We start from the raw sequence: 16,676 nt of genomic DNA on the forward strand, positions 1-16,676 counted from the left end.
CACTAAAAACATCATCTGAGTGGACGAGCAAAAATCCTTTTTTTCTGGTTAACTTTATTCTATCTTTGATCTAACTAAAGGTCTTATTTTCCTTTCAAAATAAAAACAGGTCTTTATCCTAACAGGAAGTTAAGTTTAACCTTACTTTAAGAGCACAAAAATTTAAAATGAAACAAAAACACATTTAGATGCAAAATAAGGGAATTGCAAAATGTGACCAAAAGAGGAGATTTATCACCATTAACCATGGATATTCTGAGATTGATCACAATTAAATATTTGAAGCATTTGAGAGTCTACTTTAAATGTGTCCATGGGATAAATGATGAAACAAATGCAAAAACTTACATTAGAAGAAAAAGACAACTTGTTTTTGGTCATCATTCTTTTCTCTTATAATGCTCACTTTTGTCTCAGATTTAAGAAAAAGAAGTCAAACATTACTGTTAGGTTTTCTCTTCTTTATTACAAACGTAATCTACAAACCAGAAGCCGTACATCATTCATTTCTGTTCTGTTTTGGCCTTGGGGCTGAAGAACGACGACATGGGCTTCATGCCAGTCTTGTCCACCTTGGCCAGAGTTTTCTGAGCTGTAGTCATCTTCTTAGGCGGCTGGAGTAAGGGAAGAAAAATCAATATGAAAACTGGTTGACTTTGCACAGAGACTGCAGAGAATTCATTAACTATCATCAACTTCAATTCAAGCTGAGAAAAAGAAAACACATTCGTACAAGGTAAGCCCCCTTTGACCCATGTGTATACTCAGGCAGACAAAGCTGAGAGAAAGCAGTCAGCAAACAAGAGCAGAACTAACAATCGCTCAAGGTCTTTGAAAAAAGAAAGAAAAAAGAGTCCAAGATGAAAGCAAACAAATGATCACCAAGGCTATAATGCTAAAAATCAAGAAGAAATTATCAAAGATTCTTCTAATAACTATTTAGTCTATTCAGATGGGCTGCTGTATACACTCACTTTCCTTGCAAAATCTGCACTGTTGAATTTGGTGTAGTCCTCTCCGGCCTCCACCGGATTGTCTGAAAGTTTCCGCTTCTGCCAAACAAGGAAGTATGAAAAGCTTTTCATGACAAAGAGCACCAAACTTTTCACCACAGTAACAGATAGCAAGTGCTGAGCGTGACCTCAAACTGTCGATGAAAGAGCTCTTTCAAAGTATTGGTAAAAACTCAGAGGCACAATGGAAGGATTTGATCAAAAATATGCAAAAGCAACTATTTGACTGTTAGCTGATGGAAAAGAAACCTGCTCCAAGCGTCTAAATGCATGAAGAAGAAGAAGAAGAAGAGATTATGCAGTGATAAAAAAAAAAACCTTTGAAGGAGGCTCTGTCTCTTTTGGGCTTGTGAGCTCCGGTAACCTGGGGGGTACAAAACAAACATGCTTGATCTGTTTAAACCTTATATTGTTGTACAAATACGTTCTAATAAAGCTTGTTAGATGTCACTCACTCCAAATGTCTGAGGAGCGCTTTGCTCAGGTCTTCACTGATGTACTCTGAAATCAGGCCATGGGCGTAGCGGAGGCTGTCCTCTGAATCATGAAGACAGAAGAAAGCCAATCAGCTGATCAATTGGGGAAATGTTTTGAAGCTCAAAACAAAAAGATGTGATGAATGAAAAATGACTGCCACGTATTGGTCAACATCCTATCTGCTGCTAAAAAACACAAGCAGACTGAAAAAAGGATAAGAGGCCAATTAAATGCTTAGCCATTTTTATCACTTTATTGTCTTATAGAGTTGAAGCATCGTACCCTCATTGTAGTCAGACTCTTTCTTCACTCTTACAAATGTTGAAGATTTGACTCCTTCACCAACGGAGATCTGTCTCTTTTTGAGTGCAGTGACCGTCCTCTCCACCTACATCAACAGGTAAAAACGTTTTATTATGTTTTAAACCAGTGATTAATTTGCACTTCAACATCAGCAAAGGGTGGCATTCTCTGGTAATGATTACTTTACATCATTTAAATGAATGAAGAACTCATGCTTTAGTTTTCCATGAGAGGAGAAAATTTCATCCATCCAACAACAGCGCATCGTCAGATAACCTCATTTTGTACGATTGCAACAGTCGGTGTCACACTTTTGTCATAGATTGCATACAATTTCTAGCTATTTGAGAATTAACCAGTTATTGGAGGTTACTTTTAGCTGTTAGCCTCCTCAGACACCATTAGGCAAGACAGGCTAACCTTGCAAAGCAGATAGATTTGCCAGCCTCCATGTCTGTCACCATGTCTCATACCAGTTACTTAGACTAATGGTTTTCAAACTTCTTTTTTTTGCCCAAGTCACACCTAAGATCAAGCCAAAAATCCCTCATCAGCTGATGGCAAGCTAATTCATTCAAAGCACACTATTGGCAAATCGCACTCATGCTGCCATATTTAAACTGCTCTTATCTGGCTACGTTTTGCTGCTCCCTCTGCAAGCCTCTTTTTACAGCCCTCCTCCACTCCAGCTCCTCCTTTATTCTGCCTCTGCCTTCATCAGTGTCATAACTGCTAATTAAAACAAACTTTATAACCACATATCCTGTGTGTTTTTTTACAAAGTGGTCCTTACTGAATTTAAGTTTTTGTATACTTGTAGTAATTACTTACAGTTGTACAGATTCCCACAGCACACCAAGACAAGCTCAAGGCACACACCATTTGAGAACCACAGCCTCAGACCATGGCATCCCGCCACAGTCTTGTCTGCACTGTGGAGCCACTCTATCTATAGGAGACTACGTCTTAAATCATTTTAGGTGATAAACTGAACTCTACCTGCACTTGTTCGCTTCACTTTATATCCATGTAGGATCTGCATATTCACTCCCGCTTTGTCCCTTTCACACAAGTGGGCGTTGTAGTGCACTAACTTAATTTCTAATTTATTGAATAATCCGGTAATATTCTCGTCTTAAGTGACAAAACATCAGCGTGCAAGCATGTGATTGAAAATATGGAGCTTCAATCAGACAAATAACTTCACAGGAATTATTAACAGTGTTTATAGTGGCTATAAAACCTATTAAAAACTCTTTGCACCCACAAAAAAGGCACGGAGAGAGAAAGAAGACATTTTCAGCTCCAGCCAAGTGAAACAGTCTTTGATTCTAGTTATTTGTTAGATAATTCTGAATTTCTTCTGCCTTTAGAGAGAACACAGCAGCAGTAAACATCTGTTATTCCTGAGTTACACTGACAAGGGAGGAAGAATAGTGTTCATAATGGCACATTACTTTTCTCTAGGATGTAAACTTAAAAGAAATTTAATTCATTTATCATTTAAATGGATTTTGTTTTCCTTGTGCTAATAAACATAAAATAACTAGCATAAATTATGGAATAAAAGTAATCAATAATCATTTCAGTAATTCCTAAAGAAGGGAAGGATAACATGAATTGTGGAAACTACCGCCCAGTGAGTGTTCTAAATATCGATTATAAATTATTTACTGCCATAATTTCTCAGAGACTTGCAAATTTTTTTACCAGACATAATACATAAGGACCAAACATCAGACAAAACTTGCATATTTTGAGTCATGCAGTGCAACAAAAAATAAAGACCCTTGTACTGAGTTTAGATGCAGAGAAGGCATTTGACTCAGTCAGATGGTCCTTTCTATATAATGTCTAAATTTGGATTCCACCAGACCCTAACTGATGTAACTGCTGCCTTGTATGATAAACCAACAGCTAAAATAAAGATTAACAGAGATCTATCTGATTCATTTATTTTGGAAAGAGGTACAAGGCAGGGGTGCTGTGTTTTGCCGCTCCTCTTCACCCTTTTAATAGAGCCGTTAATTCAGCAGATAAGCCAGAGGCTCGACAGAACAAGAGTATTGATGACATCTGGTGAACAAAAGCTGTCCTTGTTTGCGGATGATTTATTGTTAACTATAACAAACCCAAGTCAAACTCTACCTAAACTTATGGAAAAGTTTGAGGAACATGGTTCACTGTCAGGTTAAAAGGTTAATATTAACAAGACTTAGGTCTTAACACTAAACTACAGCCCACCAAACAAGATTAGGAACCTGTACAGATGGAATTGGGAAGCAGAATCCATAAAATATTTAGGTGTCACATTAACCAAAGATTTTTTCCAGGATTTTTGATGCCAACTTTAGATCCCTAACCTTAAAGTTAAAATCAGATACACAAAGATGGAATGTGATCCCTTTCTTGAGTTTATATCCTAGAAAAGAGTCAGTTAGAATAAATATTCTTCCATGTTTGCTGTATTTATTTCAGTGCCTACCAATCCAGATACCAGAAAGGCAGCTCATAGAGTGGGACAGATTAATTTCACAATATATTTGGCAAGAGAAAAGAATCCTGCTGTTGAAGAAGGTAAAGTGTGGACTGGGTCTTCCCAGTCTACAGGACTATTACTTGGCAGCTCAACTAAGACCATTAATCTGTCTGTGTTCACCGTCATATAAAGCAGGATGGAAAGAGATAGAAGGTACATCTGTGGAAGGAATACCTATAATATCTGTGTTAAAGGATAAAGATTTACAAGAGCAGTTGACGGTACCACATAACTCAATGTTTCACACAATTTTATACTCCTGGAATAAGATAACCAAAGCATGTCGATTAGGGAATCAGATCAAAATACTCAGGTGGTGTGCCTATGACTCAGCTTTTAAGCCAAACAAGAATGATGGGAGATTCAAAAGGATTAACCACCTACTAAACATTTATCCAGAAGGGGGTGTTTCAGAGTTTTGAAGAACTTTAGACGTCTCATGGTTTAGAAAAGGATGACTTCTACAGATATTTGCAGGTTGGAGCTTATTTTAATCAAAATCTACAAGAAACTTGGGAAAAAGCTGAATCAGGATTCTTCCATGTGTTTCTGTCTTTGTTGAAATTAAGTTCATATACAAAAGTAATTCCAGATTATACAATGGCATTCTAGTGTCTAAACAGGGTGATACAGACCATTTCAGAAATAAATGGGAGAAAGAAGGAAATATAACCATTTCAATTGAAAACTGGGAAAAAAATGAACAAATTACAATGCATGACCTCAAGCTCCAACACATGGGAGTGAATTCTGCTGGAAAAACATTGTTAGATTTTTTGTAACTCCGGCCCAGAAAAAACTCCAGGACAGTGGAGACACCTGTTGGAGACTCTGTGAGACAAACAATGCAAATCACTATCATATTTTTTGGAGTTGTCAGTTGATCAAACCATTCTGGGAGCAGCTGTGTGAACATTTGAATAACATCTTTACAGAGAAAATTCCTTGTAAGTTTGAAGCCCTGTATTTAGAAGACATTTCATTTGATAACTGGACTCTGAAAGATAAAAGGCTCCTGGCATTGCTTCTGGCAGAAATCAAAAAGACTATCACTAGAAAATGGTTAAAACCTGAAGCACCCACAATTGAAGAATGGATCGATATTGTACAGGATGTTTAAAGTCTGGAGAAATTGTCATTTTCTTTCAAGGGTCAAAGGGAATCTTTTTCAGCATTTGGTAAAAATGGACAGAATATGTAAAACCTGTAATCTCTGTGAATTGGATATGATTGTAATATGAAACCATCTACATTATATACATTTCTGTTTTATTTTAACATATAAACTTTAAGGTGTTTTTCACATCAAGAAAGATCAAGATATGGAGCAAGCCCCCCCCCCCAACCACTTAATTGTTCTTTAATTCTACTAAAAATATGGATTAGCAGTGATCATTTTCTCAACCACAACTTAGGTGTGGAAATTGAATTGTACCCGAAAGGGATGTTGTATAACAACTGCTTTGTGAAATTGGGGGGGGGGGGGTATCAAAACATGAGCAAAAAGCTACAATGAGAGCTTTTCATGACATAGAAGATGTTTTTGCTCCTCTCCTAGCCTGCTTCAGCATGAGTTTTCATCATTACAAATGAGGTTTGCAAGTGTATCCAATGGGTGCTAGCTACTCAGCTAGCTATTAGCTGAGATGTAGCCGTAGTATTGTGGCAGATAATCAGAACTGGACCACATTTCTTTATTAAACAAGAGCAAAGAGCCACAGCCTAGCTAGTCTTTGCAGAGAAGATGTTTCTGCATGTCTCATGTGGACAGCAAACATGCAATGCTACCGTTGTTCGGACTGCGTCAGTGCAGAAAGTAATGAACTAAAACAAAAACTTATAAGTCAAGTAGGTGTTATCTTAATTATTTTTGTGAGCTTTGAGTTGTTATAATAGGATTTAATGGAACTATCTTCTTCATTAAGGCTACCAATTATAAAATCAAAATTGTATCATGACAGTCTGCTACTGAATAGCCGTCTTTTAAACTGATTTATATCTTAAGGAAACTCGTGGCCTTAACCTTAACAGCTTTCCTCTTACACTTAAATAGAAAGAACAGGCTACATGGATGTATACAATCTGTGATAATTACCTTCTTCTTTAACCAATTCAGTGTCTTCTCTTGACTGTACCGATGGAATTTCAGGCTGCCCACCTCTGAAAGAATGAAAGACAAGTTTTAAACAATGGAAAGGCTTTATCCTTGATTTATTCATTTCTATCAACATGAAGTTCACCTTTTTCTTCTGCAATGTGGTGAAGGGAGGCCAGAGAACGTGTGCAGCTCAGCAGCCTTGAACAAGCTGGGAATTCTTCATCCATAACAACTTGATTCACTGGCTGAAACTTCCCCTGGGCAGCAGATGAAAGATTTAGAAGCGATTAAACAAAAATTTTGACTTCTCTGTACAAGGACAAAGTTAGAAATTTGATAGAAAATATAGTTAAAGTCCTGTCTGCACTTTGTTGCAGGCATAATGTTGCTGTTTTGGTAAAAGCTAAAATGTTCAACATTAGAACGTTCCATTTCTAACAACTCTTACTGAAACATTCTGGCACTATGAGCAGAATGGTCATTAAACCCATTAGACTCTAGACACCACATTCAGACAACAGTTCACTTTTTATCCTTTTCTGAACAATTTGGCATGAAAGCCTTCACTAATTATGCACAGCATTCACATTTTCTCAAGATGCAGATTATTTTCAGCTATTTCTTTCCATTTGGAGCTGCCAAGGTTTGGTGAATTTACAGAGACAATATCATTTATACATTTTAAAGGTGAATACTGCCACCTACTGTACTGGAGTGAGTACTGAATGACAGAACATCATTGATACTATTGTATAAGTAGATCTGCCTGGTTGGAGCCCCCATTACATTTCAACATACTATTCAATACCAATATCATACTACCAATAACATGCACCCTTGTGGAAAACATGCATTCTTGTACTCTTATTTATAGTATACAGCAACATGTTGTCCCAAACAACAGCAGCTGAAGTATACTGTGTTAGCAAAGCTCACCCTTTTACTTTGAAAAGAACTGCAACCTTGTGATGAGGACAAACCTTCTGAAAACTGCGTGTTCTGTTTGTTAGTAAAGAAACTGTTTCAACACATAGGCCACTATCTTTATTATATAAGCTCAGTTTGATGCTCTCCCACCTCCATGTACTGGTGCTATGCCAAGACAGATGAACCTGCACATGTGCCTACTAATAGTGGAGGTGTAGATATAGATTTATTGATTTTTACCCACCCTGGATGACACACACATGGTATATCTCAGGATCTCTGATATATATATATTTTAAGATGGAGGTACATTTGGGGTGAAAGCTCTCACGTGCTGTCAGAGCGAATGTAAAATTCACTATGGTTGGAGTTTGCAAAACAAAAAAAAAACTTCAAATGAATGGCATAAGACCACACTGATGGAGGGCTGCAGTGATATTTGTCCTTCTGGGACTGTCCCATCTCCACATAGGATCTCTAGAGCTCAGCCAGTGACTGTTGGGTTCTTGGTCAGTTTTCTTATTCAGGAAACCCCCACCCCCCACCCCTGATTACTCAATTTGGCCAGACGACCAGCTCTTGGCAGATTCCTGGTTGTTCCAAACTTCTTCCATTTGAAAATGAAGGAGGCTATAGTGTAACTGACTCTAGCATCAGGCTGCAACTTAACAAAATTGAAAGAAATTAAGGGGGTCTGAATATTTTCTGAATACACTGAATATTCAGTTTTCCAGTATGGTAAGGTAAATTAGGAAAATAAATGACTTGACTGAAAGTTAAGACAACAAGCACTTTATATTTACTAAAACGGAAATACAATGTTTTTTAGTTTTCGTCAACTAAAAAATAGATTAAATCTATAAAGGTTCCAAAAGTGTCTGAAACTAAGAGTCATTTAAATCCAGAAACTAAGACTACATCCTAATAGCTGCCAAAATAACCCAGGTCTGAGTAAATTTATGTTGCACACACTGCTCTTTTCATGCCTCAGCATAGCTGTAACACAATCTGAAGCCACACATTAGGATACCAATAATACACTGTTGTACAGGAATGTGTATTTACAGAGGCATAATGATGTTCTCTAAATCAATCTGTAAAGGGCTTCTGACTCTACACTGAAAGTTCACACAAGCCTCACAATCCAGAGATAACACATGCATCCGTTTATAAAAGTTCAAGTAACGGGGAGCAGGTGGCCTAGTGGTTAAAGGCGCTCCCCATGTACACGGGCGGCCCGGGTCCGAATCCAGCCTGAGGCCCTTTACCGCATGTCTCTCCTCCACTCTTGACCCTGTTTCCGACTCTATCCACTGTCCTCCTCTATCTAATAAAGGCACAGAAATGCCCAAAAATAAATCTTAAAAAAAAAAAAAGTTCAAGTATCATCATATGCATTTAACTTTTTAAATCATCACCCTCCTACAGATTTATGCCATAGAAAGCCCAGTTTGGACTAATTCACCATGTGATGCAATTGTTTTTAGAACATTGCTGGCGAGAGTTGCAGCAGTCTGAACAGAGCCATTGAAGCTCGAATCAAGCCATCGGATGCAGGCGCCTTTGACTAAGCTTGTCAAGTCACAGGCAGCTGCTTGCAGGATGCTGCAAGCAGACAAACGTGAAAAAGGGGAATATACATCTCATTTTGAAAGGCTATGAACACCAGTTTCATAAGACCAAGTCATGCTGTGAATTTTGGAAACGATTAGATCCATTTTGTCCTACGTTTTTTGCTCAGAATCTTCAGCCTGTAGATACTCCTACATCAGCTGCAAATCATGCTTAAAAGGACAGCTGATTGAGAAGACAGGACTGGTTACAGGATGAAGTTTCCGTGTGAAACGTAGGAAAAAATAGACTGATGTAACCAAGTCCAAGAAGCAGATGATTGTGAAAAAGGGAAATAGAAATATTGTGTTGAAAAGGTTCTCATTTTTTCTGTTGAGCTTGTAAGCAGGACATGAGAAATTCAAGGCTGTAGGAGCTCAGTGAGATACCTTTGTTACAACAAGACTGAGCTGGCAAAGCATTTTTGTGTTTATATGTGCCACGTAATTTTGCTTCCACGCTACAATGTTGATGACAAATGAATTAGTGTGTGATCAGGAATCAAACAGTCTGTTTTGCCTATCATGGTTAAAAATGTTGGGAAAACAGTTACTGTGCAATACTGTCCCTATTGTAGGGATAGACTTACTGTGCAGTAACTTCAGAAATAAATCACTTTAAACTGAGTGACTATTGCTACGAAACTGATGCTTCATCCCCTTCAGTCACATCAGTGTGAACTGGGAGGTGTTCAGAACGTTGCACAGTAGACTGTTATAAGCAGTTGCAAGAACCTTTGGTCTGAACAGAGCTTAAGAGCCATTTAATATATGCAACTAACCATTATTATTACAAACATTTACATATCAAACAAGTTAGATATTAAGTTTAAAAAGCATTAAAAACATCAAGTCAGACTCTGTGAGGAATCCTGTCTTGTATTGGCAAAGTTGTTACGGTAGAGAACAAGACTGCAAACACCACAATGATCATCATAACATCACTGAAACAGCATTCAAATGAATGCAGATTTCTGTGTCTTACCTCTTTGCCAGATTTAATCAAATAGGGTAAAATTAGATAGAGTGGATCCATCTGTGTAACAAAAAGAAGCCTCCCATCTGTAAGAAAAGGAGGAAACAATTTCAAAACAACATCAATTCATGACAGAGGAACACAGTTTAAATGAAAGAAGAGGCTCCAGGATGTAGAAAATCTCCTTTTATTATCAATATCAACTTTATGACTATAAGGTATGCGGTAAGATTTTTATTGGATATGACTGAAGATTCCCATGTCATTGTTGGCTATTGCAGATGCTTATATATCGCTGGCGTCAGGCCAAAACCTTGTGTCTCCATTTTTCATTTTTATTTTTTTCAAAAATCTGTGCTATTGGACACCCTTTACACCTGCCAGTGGGCTTAAACCAATTTTAAAGGCGTATAAGTGTCAAAAAGATGCTGTGATCATATAGTGTTAAATTAAATGAAAATACAGCACTTTTTTAATTCCCTGAAAAGTGGTGAATTTGGAGATACAAGGTTTTGGCCTGATGCCAGCGGTATTCACATTTTTATTCCCAACTAATTCCTAAAATCATCTTTCATTGTCACATACTATGTCATATTTGAACACCGTTTCAGGGTTTTTCAGATTAAATCACCATAACATGCGTAGTGTTTCCATAGGTTCTACAGTGTCTTTAGAGCTGTTTGTTGTTTCCTTATTTTTTTGTCCAGAAATGTATTTTACTGTTAGCGGTAATGAAAGGAAACCTGCTGTTTTCATTTCTTGTTGTTGTTCTGTTGTTTGTTTCTGTAAAGAGAAATAAAACCAACCTCTCTGTACAGTCTGGCCAACAAACCAGGAGTGGAAATCTTCTTCAAATGCTTTGACCTCAAAGAGCTGAACGTTACCGCTCCCCAGCATATACAAAGATGCTGCATCTGTGGGAAAGAAGAAATAAGAAACAGTGTTACTTTCACTACCACATTTACAAAATACCTTCACAGATTAAAAGTGCTGCGGATTTAAAACATCACGCAGGCTGTTCTGTACTTTATGAGTCTTTAGTCATTTTTTGGCATCATGGTAATACAGCCTGTAAGGGCTGAAACTCAGCTTGGACTAATTTTCCATTTGATCTGCAGTAATTCTATCATCAGTTTAAGGCTGACTTCTAAAGTTCTCTTCCTCTAAGTCTTACTCAGTAAATAGCACTAAACAGTACTGTGCATGTCCTTGAGGTCTGACAGTCCATTTCATTCCTCGTGAAGCATTTTAAAGATCTCTCACATTCAGCATCACTTTACCCTTTTGATGACACATTGTTACACACGTGCCTTCTGCCTGAACAATCATCACAGAAAACACAAAAAACAGATGGAAAAAAATTCTCCTTTGTCTCAATGTGAGATCCAACAGTAGTCCTGGGATCTATGTTAGATCTAACAACATTATCCAGAGAATGAATATATCATTATGAAGTCTATCACGCCACCTGCCAGTCTGTCTCCATTAACTGATCGCTGGTAAATAAGACTGGTCAAATCAAAGTCAGTTATCATGCTGTTCTACCTCCAGGTCAATGCTGGCATGGACAATATGAGGCATACACAGAACACCTAATCTGGTTTGGGTCATAGTGTTTTTGTACATGTTTGTCTTAATCAGATTGAGAATGACATAAAAATGAGCATTCCCTTCAATACCATTCATATCAAATATGCAATGTGAGTCAAAATAATCACAATTAGCCTTAGTTTGATCAAATATTGTGCTGGTTACTATGTAGAACAATTTACTGCTTGTGTTTTTTGAAAAATACTAAGATGAGGAACTTAAAAAATAATTGCACATTAAATCGCAATTAGATTATCTTCTCAAATCATTCAGACCTAATTCATGCCATCTCAATGGTCCACCAGTAGCTGGCTAAAATCACAGCAAGGCCCTGGAGCTGTTTTTCTCACACCACACAGGATAGTGATGGTGATGTGGTGATGTTTCCTGTAAGCTCTGCCATTAATAAAAAAAACTGCACAGTGAAAACAATGACTCAATGTAAAGATATGATTGTAAGATTTTAGATTGTATGCATTCACTTTCATTTACTTTAATAAATAAACACATCAAGTGTGTGCTTATTTGTTTTTTTAATGTATAGTTTGTGTTTCATTTACTAAGCCCCAGTCCCAGCCAATAAGCAGGCTACAACCTCAGCTGGTGAGTTCACTGTGGGAAAAACTGCATATGGAAGGGCGTACACCTGTTTGTGCACCGGGCAAACAAAACAAGACCCATGCATGAAAAAATCCATGGGTGGGTCCTCCTGTATACTCAACAGGATGTCTCTAAATAAAGCAGCCTTTATTCTTTTAATAAAATTTCCAAGCAAGGTAGACTGCCTTAAATGTGGATATGCTGTTATATCTCTATGACAATTAAATGAATATCTTAAGATTCTGTACAGCTGGTTGAGTAAAACAAGTTGTTGCCATAGTCTCTGAAAATATTTGATATTTTCTGAAATCATCTAGTTGGTTTCTGACCTTAGAATTATCCAAAGTTCATGATACAGCCCAAGATGTGAGAATGATTAACACTGACCTGTAGAGGGATTCCTTAGTCTCACAAAAGCTGGGTCACTGTCATGCTTCTGTGTGTCAATGACAGAGTCTGTAAACACAAAAACAAATGAGAAATAAAGTTTTAATTATTAAAAAAAAAAAAAAAGACAAAGAGAACTCCATGGAAAATTAAATGTACATGCATCAAGTCATTATTGGAACAAATCTGAAACAAAGGTGTTCTCACAATGCATTTCTGTGACAGTGCCATAATGAAGCTTTGTTATCATTACGTTTTAAGACATTTATATTGACAGTGTGATATTTGTATGTATGCACAGTTATTGATTTTTTTCTTCAAATTATTATTTGACAGAGAGTATCTAATGTTTTGTCTGAAAGAGGGTGGTTGGGGTGGGTGCTGAATGTAGTGTTTTTTGGGGGGGTTTCATGTAAAAAAGAAACATACAATAAACTTTCTGTAGACTTACTGTGGCTTTTGCTTCAAAACCCAATAAAAACCTTGTTAAAAAAATACTTTTAGTTTAAGTCACATTTCAGTCAGAAATTGAATGTATTCTGAATGTCTAGCAGCACTAAGGTTTAGTCTTGTTTTAGTCCCCTTGACAAGTACTAAACTTTTAAAGTGAAACTTTGAGAAATTCCAGATTCATCTCACACAAAATGAAATATTTGAGGACTGTTTTTGTTTTAATCTTGATGATAAAAAAACACTATCTCAAAATATTTGAACATCACAAAACACAGAGCCAAAAAAAGGATTTATAACACAGAAATGTTGACCTTCTGGAAAATTATGCACATTTATGCACTCATTACTTTGTCAGGGCTCCTTTTCACAAGTTACTGCATCTATGTGATGCGGCATGGAACCAATCTATCCGTGGCACTGATGGGGGAGTTAAGAAGCCCAGGGTGCTCTGATAGCAGCCTTCAGCTCATCTGTTTTGTTGAGTCTGGTGTCTCTCTCATCTTCCTCCTGACATTTCCCCAGCAAAATGTGGGGTTTAAGTCAGGCCTGTTGGCTGGCCAATCACAGTACTACCATGGTCAGCAAACCAGTTTCTGGTCGTTTTGACTTCACCGTGGACAGGTGTCAAGTCCTGCTGAGAAAGGAAATCAGAATCTCCATAAAGCTTCCTAACAGATGAAAGCATGAAGTGCTCAAAAATCTCCTGGTAGATGAGCATTGACTCTGGACTTGATAAAGCACAGTGGACCAACACTAGCAGATGACATGACAAGCCATCACTGACTGAAAATTGAAAACACCTGACTCCAAGGATCTTGGATCCTGTGCTTCTCAGTTCTTCCTCCAGACTCTGGGACCTTGATTTCCAAATAAAATACAAAATTGGCTTTCACCTGAAAAAAGGACTTTAGACCACTGAGCAACAGTACAGATTTTTTTCACCTTAGCCTAGGTGAGAAGCTTATAATGTTGTCTGTGGTTCAGAAGGGGCTTGACACTAGGAACATGACGCTTTTAGTCCATTTAATGGACACGTCTGTGTGTGGTGGCTCCTGATCCACTGACTCCAGCCTCAGTCCAGTCATGTGAAGCTCCCCTAAGTTCTTGAACCTGCTTTGTTTGACAATCCTCTGAAGGCTGCGCTCATCCCTATTGTTTGTGTGTCTTTTCTTCTTTAGAGATCGTGGATTTTTGTGAGCTGTAATCATGATTGAAACAAAAAAGTCTTGAAATGTTAACCTTGTATCGATTAATCTAAAAGTTCATTTTTTTAATCAACTCACAGCAAAATAAATAAACTTGATCCACGATATTCTGTTTTTAAACGCACCTGTAAGTTGGACCATGAATTACAAAATTCACATGTGATGTATTGAAGAAGACTTAACACTAGGAAATGAGGCTGAAAAACATATTTATTACGTTAATGCATAAATGTCCTTGTTTGCTTTTATTTAATAAGTCGCCCCCTGCAAACCATTAGAAGTAACGCAGGTTTAAGGCACTTTCAAGTTGGCTTCACTTTTAGAAGTTAAAAATAGCGTCCACCTCTGGATAGTGTTTTGTCCTCTCTAGGCTACTGTAGAAACATGGTGGTGACACAATGGGCTGAAGCGGACCAGTCTCGCTCTGTAAATAAGATGGGCTTCTTCTGAGGTAACTTCTACACAACTGTTGTTTCTTTCAAGCAAACATACACCAGTGTTGACAAAGCTTTGAATACAGTTAAGTCAGTGGCTGGTGGCAAGTCCGCCTAAATTTTACACACTTTACACACAAAGCACGGCAAAGTTTTAATAGCAATAGAATGCTGCTGATGTAGCGTACAGCCGTTAGTCACCAAGCTAGGTTACTTAGCTCTATAAACGCTTTATCCAAGTGTTTTAACTTACCAGCGGTAATGACCACCCAACTGTCCGTGTTTGCACGGTGTGTCCGCTTCTTTTTAGTTGCCATAATATGTAAGTGAGCCTTACGAGTGTACCTCTTTTGATGTGGTGATTAAAAATTAATGCTTATTTGACGGCAACTTTTTGCCTGACAACATGAGCTCAGAAAAGGCGCCTGTCTCCCTGTGCTTCCTGCGTTCGTCACACAGGAGAAACCACTATGTTTATTATTGCTATTTCAGCTAATTTTTAATGTATTATTGAGAAACACAATATGAAATACTTTTTAAAGGGCTAATTATTAATCTGGCGTCGAAACTAGCGCTAAAATTACGTAAAAGATACTGTGTTAGACTTTAAGATCGTCCGGCTCCCCCTGCTTTCCAGTGTATTGGAATGTTCCATGTTGACGTCACGCGAAGGTTCAGATTTACAAAAAGGCCACTAGAGGTAGCACAAGAGCTTTGGTATTTTTTGCATGGTTACATTTAGGTTTGTGCTACACAGTTTACCCCCCAGCCAGATAGATAATACAATATTTCTGAAATTTAAAAAACGGTTTAGTCCTTACAAAAAGACCACAGGTTTTTACGCTAAGGTGCAGGACGTTTGGTGTCTTTTGGCACGCTGGCACACAACAGATTGGGGGATCCATCTGTCCTTCAGTAAGAGGAGGGCATCTCTCACACTCTCTCTCAGGATATGACAGTGTGTGTCCCAGTTGGTTTTCCAATGACTCACTTGTTATTTTTCCTCCTCTACTGTTGGAGCCAGGATGTGTAAGACCTGTGCATGTGTGTTTTAGACGACCATAGCTGTGTCATCAATTTGTTCAGGGGTCCCTCTGATATGTTTACACAGCTTTATGGAGCTGTTGACTTCCCTCTCTTTTTAAGACACCCACAGCACAGCTCATTAGCAGGTTTTTAATTAGCTTGTTTTGCTAATGAGGAAGGGAGGGATTTGTGCGCTGGGTGACTGAGCTTTTAAACATCGCCATACAGTGTCCCCACGGGGTGCAGCATGATGTAGAGGAAAAGTAAAGGCTTCATGGGTTGACTTAGGAGTTGCGTTGACTTGCATATTGTGTCCTGAACATTTTCTGTCCTTTTCTCTTTTTGTCGATATAAAAATAATTTTGCCTCCTAGGCCCATTTGTGCAAAATTTGAGCAACACATGCTCTAAACTCTTTGAACATTGTCTCAACTCCTCCTTGAAATCAGTTAGATTTATGTTGCTGTACTCTGTGGCAAAGAGAGCGTGGGTGAGATATTGTCTGTGAATTACTTGTTTTATGGCTCCCGGGAGTATCATACACAACAGTCTGTGCAGCTAAACAGAATATTCCATGAAAGCGTTCTTTCTTTTTGGGGCTGCTTGAGGGAACGTCTGTGTTTCTGACTGCCAGGGAGAACAACAGCGGCCTTTCTGATACACTGGACCGCAGACAACCCCAGAGAGCCCGGTCCTCTGTCACCAGCATGCAGAGGAGAACAAAGTGGGGCTAAATTTAGGCCTCGATATGGCTTCCTAGACCCAACGTCCTGGACCCTTCTATCCTCTCCAAAACTGAAATCCTCATCTGACTTCCAACAAAGAGAATTTCAACACAAGCAAAGCCATGTCTGTTCTTTCAATCTCCCCTTTTCCCTTCTTCCCTATTCACTTTTTAGCTTCTTTAAAAAAAGACGATTCCAATAAAGTTCTCTGTGGAGGTAGGAGTTTATTGCAGCCAGCAGGCTGTAGACGGCCGGTCACACTCTGCTGAGCACATTGAACAGCCCATGGTCCTATCTATCTCTGTGGCCTCATT

General features: G+C 38.2%; 1 protein-coding gene across 1 annotated transcript; it reads right to left on the reverse strand.

Annotated features, from left to right (window-relative positions):
* Window positions 1-446: 446 nt before the first annotated feature.
* Window positions 447-15,052, reverse strand: rnaseh2b (ribonuclease H2, subunit B). The gene is made up of 11 exons (XM_041807298.1): window positions 14,866-15,052; window positions 12,521-12,589; window positions 10,750-10,857; window positions 9,953-10,029; window positions 6,573-6,687; window positions 6,428-6,492; window positions 1,773-1,878; window positions 1,469-1,550; window positions 1,332-1,377; window positions 975-1,052; window positions 447-614 (listed from the first exon to the last, which is right to left on the reverse strand). Exons 1-11 carry the CDS (start codon window positions 14,927-14,929, stop codon window positions 504-506), a joined length of 921 nt encoding a protein of 306 aa, XP_041663232.1. The 5' UTR covers window positions 14,930-15,052; the 3' UTR covers window positions 447-503.
* Window positions 15,053-16,676: the final 1,624 nt, after the last annotated feature.

The sequence above is a fragment of the Cheilinus undulatus genome, linkage group 15 (genome assembly GCF_018320785.1).
Source record: "Cheilinus undulatus linkage group 15, ASM1832078v1, whole genome shotgun sequence".
Taxonomy (NCBI): domain Eukaryota; kingdom Metazoa; phylum Chordata; class Actinopteri; order Labriformes; family Labridae; genus Cheilinus; species Cheilinus undulatus.

Coding starts and splice junctions, on each gene's coding strand:
- rnaseh2b (XM_041807298.1), bottom strand. CDS start 14,929: ATGGCAACTAAAAAGAAGCGGACACACCGTGCAAACACGGACAGTTGG. Junction 10,858..12,520: donor ACTAAGGAATCCCTCTACAG/GTCAGTGTTAAT, acceptor TCTTTCCCACAG/ATGCAGCATCTTTGTATATG. Junction 1,551..1,772: donor AGAGTCTGACTACAATGAGG/GTACGATGCTTC, acceptor TTCATGATTCAG/AGGACAGCCTCCGCTACGCC.